At 29.3% G+C, this 8167-nt stretch overlaps 1 protein-coding gene across 1 annotated transcript; it reads left to right on the forward strand.

Annotated features, from left to right (window-relative positions):
- Positions 1 to 4298: 4298 nt before the first annotated feature.
- LOC133688440 (secoisolariciresinol dehydrogenase-like) lies at positions 4299 to 5320 on the forward strand. The gene is made up of 2 exons (XM_062107923.1): positions 4299 to 4324; positions 4525 to 5320. Exons 1-2 carry the CDS (start codon positions 4299 to 4301, stop codon positions 5318 to 5320), a joined length of 822 nt encoding a protein of 273 aa, XP_061963907.1.
- Positions 5321 to 8167: the final 2847 nt, after the last annotated feature.

An 8167-nucleotide genomic window follows, 5' to 3' on the forward strand; every position in this document is an offset into this window, starting at 1 on the left:
ATTTGTGGAGACCTAAAAATAGGTTACAACAATATGTATGATAAATGGAGTCTTGAACACTTTTTATTTTGCACTTGAGGTCTTTCGTTAAGTGAAAATAATCTTTATTTAATAAAATATAATTGATAAATATACCTTATTTATTTTTAAATTTTTTATTAAGTTGGGGCTTTGAATTAATGTCCAAATAACTCTTAACTTAAACGCGCGATTATGATGATGACTAGATTATTTTCTAAGTCATCTTTGCTACTTTTGACACTCACATTGCTTGTCATTATGGCATATTTGATTCAGTTCGAACTTTCAAAGCATGAAAAGAAATCAGCGAAACACGAAGCTTTGGATTGTTTTAGCTTGGTCCAAAACTAAATCAAGGAATAAGATAAAGAGGAGTTGGGCTGAGGGTACACAGTGTCCGATTTATGTAAAGCTCAAGGGTGGTAAATGGGGTGTTATAGAATGATTTGGGAGTAAAATACCATTTTGTCACTCTTTTAACTTTGAGTTATTTAGATGAAAATATATAATATTTGTTCTTCAATTGTTTTATTTTCATCTCTTATCTCTTGTTTTTTTTATGCCATCTCATCCTTTTGTTTTCTAACCACTGAATTTTTATTTTTTTTTGCCATTGAAATTTTATAAATAGAGGTTGACTCAACCCGACTTAGATAAAAATCCGGGACAACTCTCAATCGGGTTGACTCATGTCCGAGTCGACCCAAGATAAAACATAGATCGAAAACTCATTGACTTTTTATTTTTTTGACCAAAACAAGATTGTTTTTTATTTAAAAAAATTTGGAACAACTCGGATTGACCCAAACAATACGTGACTAGGGCCCCGCTATAGGTCAATTTCCGAGTCGGGTTTTAAAACTTTGATAATAACCATTTTTATCTATATATTGACTTAGTTCAACCCAAGTTGATCCTCCCAACCGGTAACCTGAGCATTGCCTCGGGTCAGCCCCCGGGTTGAGTTTAAAACTATAATAATAACTACTTTTATCCTTATATTAACCAAAGTCAACCTGGGTTGACCCTTCCAACCGTTACTCGGGTCTTGCCTCGGGTTGATCCCTAAGCTAATTTTAAAACTATGATAATAATCATTTTATTTTTACATTGACCAATGTCAATGATCAACTTAACCTGTGACCCAGACCCTGTCCTGGGTAGACCCTTGTGTTATGTTTTAAAACTGTGATAATAACTATTTTTATTCTTTCATTAACTCGGGTCAACCCGTGATCTAGGTCTTACCCCTGGATAGACCCCAAGTTAAGTTTTAAAATTATGATAATAACTATTTTTATTATTATGTATTTTAATTGAATAATTTTAAAATTGAGAGTTTTTTATGAGGATATTTTAGAAATAAAAAATATTGTCTTTGAAGGTATATATCCCCTTTGCATCTCTTGTTTATAAAGTTATAGTATATACATACATATTTATTTTTATATCTTTATTTTTTTAGCAAAATATATTTATGTCTCTACTATATTAATTTATTCATTTTATCCAAGATAGTAACCAAATCACTATCTTATATCTTTTTTTTATTCTCTTTTAATGTTTTGATACGTTATTTAAATCTGAATTATTGAATTCAAATTAAATAAATATAATTTAACTCATTATCTAATTAGTTTAGGATAAAAAGGTAATAATTTAACTCATTATCTAATTAGTTTATGATAAAAATGGTAACATCTTAACTCATTATCTTATTTTTTTTTCATTTAGTACAAATCATCGAATTTAAAATTAATAATTAATGATGGGATTTTGAACATCACCGGTCATGTTTTTAAATGAAGAAAAAAAAAATATGAATCGTCAAAAAAATAGAAACAACTTTAACTCTTTATTATTTTATTTATTTCACCTAATTCAAATCCATGCATAATTGCATATATATATATATATGAGAAGAAACGTAGCAGAGGATAACTCTGTTTATTTTATTGAAAATAACCTTGACATTTATAGCCATACAATTCATAACCGAAAATACCAAAAAATAGCTTCTTCTATTCCAGTTTTCCACTTTAAGGAACTCAACAAATTGATCCACGCCTCACAAAATCAAAACTAAATATATAGACGAAGTCTTATGCCTTGCCAGTCGCTACACGTTCATCTTTCTGTTTCCATTTTCTTAGAGACTACAAGTACATCTCTGCTACTTTCTCTCTTCAAGCCCAAGGTGGTAAAACAATGACGACAACAGGATTTATCTCTTCAGTTGCTAGAAGGTACGTAACAGGCTAACGCAAACATGAACAGATTTGTCCTCTGCATTAATGTCGACTTGTCTCTCCGTATGCTATGCTTCACATATAATAATCATGCCATGCAATCTTAATTAGGCATAATTTCTTTGTTCTTGAGCTTGCGTTCAATTCGTTTTGCTCTGATGTATTAGTACTCAATATTTACATGCGAAGTATTAGCTTCCGAGTGCAGAATCTTAAGCAACGTGCAAGGATCGAGACGTTCTAGCATCAGAACTTGTTTCCTTATGATTCCATTTCTTTTTTCGATGGATCTAGCTATACGTATTCATGTCCTAGCTTTACATTCAATAAGAGTTGTTGTGTTCTCTTTTGCCTGTATTTTTATTTTGTCTTGTTTATTTTTTATAAAACAAGTTTTTAACTCATTAGCCCTCCTAGTTTTCATATTTTTCGTCTTAAGTTGATTTAATATTCTTTTCATATTTCCAAATTAGCTAGAGTTAATTATATTTTTATGGGCCTAAATGTATGCTGGAAGTATTCTTTTCATATTTACAACTTGAAAACTATGATTTTTTTCTTCTTCTAAACAATAGCTATCCATTATATTAAATATTAGCCAACAAAATAATGGCCAATTACTTAAATTTTGGACCTAAAATAACAAAAAATAAGTTAGCAAGCGGAAATATTTCAGAATGTTACATTTACTGCAAATATTTTAATTTATCACCACCAAATAAATAGAAAATTATTACCAGGAGCATTGATGTGAACGAGAACAAAGAATAAAAAGGTTTGTTATATGTCAAAATCTTTAATGATAAAAAAAAAACCACTATAAATATAGATAGATTTTCAAAGTACTTTATTTTATTCATTCATTCAACTTGTCTAAAAACTATTAAAATCATTTATATAGAAAAAAAACTAGAAAATTATAATAATACTACATCAAAAAAATAAATTAGAAAACAAATATTCCCTACAAATAAAAAAAAACTAGAAAAATATCATCATAAAGAATAGAAAAACAAAAATAGAAATAAGTTAAATTAAATAAGAAAAGTATCTATTTTTCTTAAAATATTCTTGCACCAGTCTCCCGGGTTGGAAAAAACTTGCTATCAAGTTTAGCCTTAAGTTAAAAAATGCCTTTCATCAAGAACATCATTTTACATGTGGGCTACCTTTTCATGGATCTCTAATATTTTTGTACAATTCACTCCATCATAGATCTCTAATATTAATATAAATTGGAAAAACTAAAATAAATATTACAAAAAAGATAAATATTAATAAATAAACTAAGTGTAAAATAATAAATAAATCAAGATAAATTTATTTAAAAAAGCCTCAAAAATTACAGATTTACTATCACTACAGTACCATTACAATAAACAAAATTCAAGAAAATTTCAATTGTGCATTTGATTTTATATTAGTATATGAATAATAACTTTGAAATCTGTGTAAAAAAAAAAAGATGAAGTGTCATTCAGCTGTAAAAAGATGAGGTGATATCATCCCTATTTGTTTTTATATTTTAAAAGTATTTTAAAAAAACATTTAAGTTTTATTTTATTTTTTTTCTTACTTTAAATTAATATTTTTTTTGGTTTTTTCAAATTATTTTTATAAAATGATGTCAAAATAATTTTTTTAAAATAAAAAAATATATTATTTTGATGCATTTCCAAATAAAAAGCAACGCAACTATACTTTCAAATACCTCCTTCAAAATCACCTATGCCGCGTCCAATTTTTATATGCTAGCAAAGATCATTAATCTATAGGGAAAAATAGTTAAAATTGTGCTTTATACAATAAAATGAGTTCAATCTGTTTCATATTTTAATTAAGTCGATTTATTATTTTATTAATTTTTATTTAAATTAATTGAAATAACCATTCATATAATTTAATATTTCATTGAAAATAGTAATGTTCTCTATAAACATGTTAATTATATGCAAAACACATGATAAAAAAAAATTAAAAAAAATGAAACTATAATCCTCTCCCTATCATCTATCTTCCCTTTCTCCAATGACCCCTCCTCTTTCATTTAAATGGTCATTTTTTATATAATATTAAATTATGCGTGTTCCATATTATAATAATAAAAACAAAAAAATAATATAATGATAAATTGAAAATTTAGTTATTTGAATAAAGTTAATTCAATTAAAGATATCAAAATACATTGAAAACTCATTCTATTATATAAAAAACAGATTGGGTAATTTTCCCATTTATTTCCTTTGACGTGCAGGCTGGAAGGAAAAGTAGCCTTAATCACTGGAGGAGCCAGCGGCATTGGAGAATGCACAGCTAAAGTGTTTGCCCACCACGGTGCCAAAGTGGTCGTAGCTGACATCCAAGATGAATCGGGTCGTTCACTTGCTAAAGCCCTAGGCCCATCAAACTCTACCTATGTGCACTGTGACGTAACTGATGAGGCCCAAGTAAAAAATGCTGTGAACGCCGCTGTCACAACTTATGGCAAGCTAGACATAATGTTCAACAATGCTGGCATTGCTGATGAGAGCAAAGCACGCATAATTGACAATGAAAAGGCTGATTTTGAACGTGTTCTGCAGACTAATGTGACGGGAGTTTTTCTTGGCATCAAACATGCAGCCCGTGTCATGATCCCGGGACGCAATGGTACCATAATTTCAACTGCCAGTGTTAGCTCAAAAGTTGGTGCTGCTGCCTCACATGCATATTGTTGCTCCAAGCATGCTGTTCTAGGACTCACCAAAAATGCTGCTGTTGAGCTTGGGCAATTTGGCATCAGAGTGAACTGTTTATCACCTTATGCGCTTGCAACCCCTTTAGCAAAACAAGTTATTGGTCATGATGATGAACAGCTTGAGAATTTGATGCACGCTTTTGGTACCCTAAAGGGTGTGACCCTTCAGGCAGAAGATGTAGCCAACGCAGCACTTTATCTGGCAAGTGATGAAGCTAGATATGTCAGTGGGCACAATTTATTCATAGATGGGGGTTTTACCATTCAGAACCCATCATTCCGCATGTTCCAGTACCCTGAAGAGTCGTCATAAATTGTGCTGCAAATTTATGGGGGCTTCTATTTATTATTGAAAAATTGTTGCAATTTTATGAAGCTGGGAATCCGCTCTGATTGTAATTTGAATCTCACACCTTTTTTGTTTATTATATTTCATCTTCTGCTTTTACATGCAATGCCTTCCCGCCTTGGGAATTTGACCCTTGAGATTACCCATCATGATAAATTATTCTTCTATCTTTGATAAATCAGTTTCAGTAGTCTAATATAGTCATGCTAGTCATCACACCATGGGAAGACATACAGTTCACTATTACACCATGACTTTAGCCGCATGTCTGGCTCTTAGGAAAGATCCAACTAAGTTAACTCTTAGAAAGCAGTCTAGCTAGGTCCCTTTTTTTTTTTTTTAATCCAAACACTACCAGAAAATTAATAAATACAAATGAAAATGCTAATAAAAATATTCCGTTGGTAAATTACAGTGAATTTTACTGATGGAAATATTCCCTCGGTATATACCAAGGGAATTACAGTGGAAAAAAAATAATTAAAATAAAGCCAAAAAATACGATAACATGTCATTTATATCAACAGAATTACCGACAGAATTTATTATGTTGGTAAAATCCGTCAGTAAAATCATCGTTGATAAACTGTTAACACTATTCATCATGTCAATTACAAAGGGAATCACCAACAGAAAATTCCGTCGGTATTTTCTAGAGAGCTCTGAAATTGTTCACTTTTCAATTGTATTGTTAATTACTGTTCTTTACAGACAAAATCACAAATGGATTGAAAAGTCATCGGTGTTATTTGACAGGCTTCTGAAAATTTTTGATTAAATTGAAATTAAATATTATAGATGGAATTACCAACGAATTGAAAAGTCGTCGGTGATATTTGATAATTTTTAAATTTTTTTTATTAAATTAAAAATTTTAATTAAAAGTTTTAATTAAATATTACAGACGGAATCACCGATGGAATGATTATAAAAATATTAATATTTAATTATCTGTCGGCATAGCGCCTCAATAAAAAGCCTAAATCCCTAATTTCACAACAGACATACGTTATTTCTTCTTCTTCTTCCCTATATGTAAAAAAATCAACATCCGTTTCTTTTTCTTCTCTTCTCTTCTCTTCTCAACTCCTTCTTTCCTCTCCATGCACATGTATGTCTTCTTCTCCTTTCTTCTTTTCTCTTCTCAGTTTTTTTTTAATTAATATACTTTACGAATTTGTTTTTTTTTTCTCTTATCAGCTTCACTTGCTATTATATTAAGGTAAGATTTTTCTTTTTTCTTCTTTTTTCATGTTTTGTTTTCACTATATTTGTTATTTTATTTTATTTTTAAATTTTTTTTGTTCTTAATAATTGTATGAATGTTGTTGTAGGATTTGTTTTTTCATATGAAATCAATTTTTAATTGATTTTTTTCCAAACAACTCAATTTTGAGTATTTTAGAGTGTTGATTTATATTAATTTAATTATTTTATAGTTTTGTAAAATAGATTTTTTAAAAATATTTTTAAATAATCACTGACGGAATTACATACTGTATTTTTCTAAGGGAAATATTGACGGAATGAAGCGGGTAATTTTTTTTTCGCACTTTTTTCATCAGTAAATCCATCGGTAATAATATATTTTTATTACCAATGGACTTACCGGCGGACAAAATGTTACTGACGAAAGATTCACCAATGAAGAATTTCCATTTGTGATTCTATTGAGAAATTAATTACCAATAAAATATTAATACAAATACAGACAAAAATATTAAAAAAATCAACATTTGTTTCTTTCTCTTCTCTTCTCAACTCCTTCTTTCCCCTCCATGCACAGATATGTCTTCTTCTCCTTTCTTCTTTTCTCTTCTCAGTTTTTTTAATTAATATACTTTACGAATTTTTTTTTTCTCTTCTCAGCTTCACTTGCTACTATATTAAGGTAAGATTTTTCTTTTTTCTTCTTTTTTCATGTTTTGTTTTCACTATATTTGTTATTTTATTTTATTTTTAATTTTTTTTTGGTTCTTAATAATTGTATGAATGTTGTTGTAAGATTTGTTTTTTCATATGAAATCAATTTTTAATTGATTTTTTTTCCAAGCAACTCAGTTTTGAGTATTTTAGAGTGTTGATTTATATTAATTTAATTATTTTATAATTTTGTAAAATAGATTTTTAAAAAATATTTTTAAATAATTACTGACGGAATTACATACGGTATTTTTCTGAGGGAAATACTGATGGAATGAAGCGGGTAATTTTTTTCGTATTTTTTTCATCAGTAAATCCACTAGTAATAATATATTTTTATTATTAATGAACTTACCAATAGATAAAAAATTATCGACGAAAGATTTACCAACGAAAAATTTCCATATGTGATTTTATTGAGAAATTAATTACCAATAAAGTATTAATACAAACACAGATAAAAAAATACCGTTAGTAAATATAAAGTTGATAGCAGTGTGAATGCTACCATGGGGCCGGTCCAAGATGCCAGCGTAGTCTTACATTATTTCGAGTTTCCAGAGTTTAGCTACGGTGGTGTTAACAAGGTTGCTTATATAATCTTCATTCGATACATCACAATGAATGTAGCAAACATTTTCACCCAGCTTATCAGCAATTTCTTGGCCTAGTGTATCTCTTGAATATCTGCAATAACCACCTTGGCACCATTTTCGTGTAAAAGGTTCACAGTAGCTGCCCCAATTCCGCTTGCAACTCCAGTAATTGCAACTCCACTGACAATCGCCACCTTGCCTGCTATCCTGAAAGTGGAATTGCGTGAATTTGTATTCTTATCGGAAATGAAAACAGTATTTTTCTCAAAGGTTATGGAGGTGCCAAGGAATT

This window comes from Populus nigra, chromosome 3 (assembly GCF_951802175.1).
Source record: "Populus nigra chromosome 3, ddPopNigr1.1, whole genome shotgun sequence".
In the NCBI taxonomy this organism is placed as follows: domain Eukaryota; kingdom Viridiplantae; phylum Streptophyta; class Magnoliopsida; order Malpighiales; family Salicaceae; genus Populus; species Populus nigra.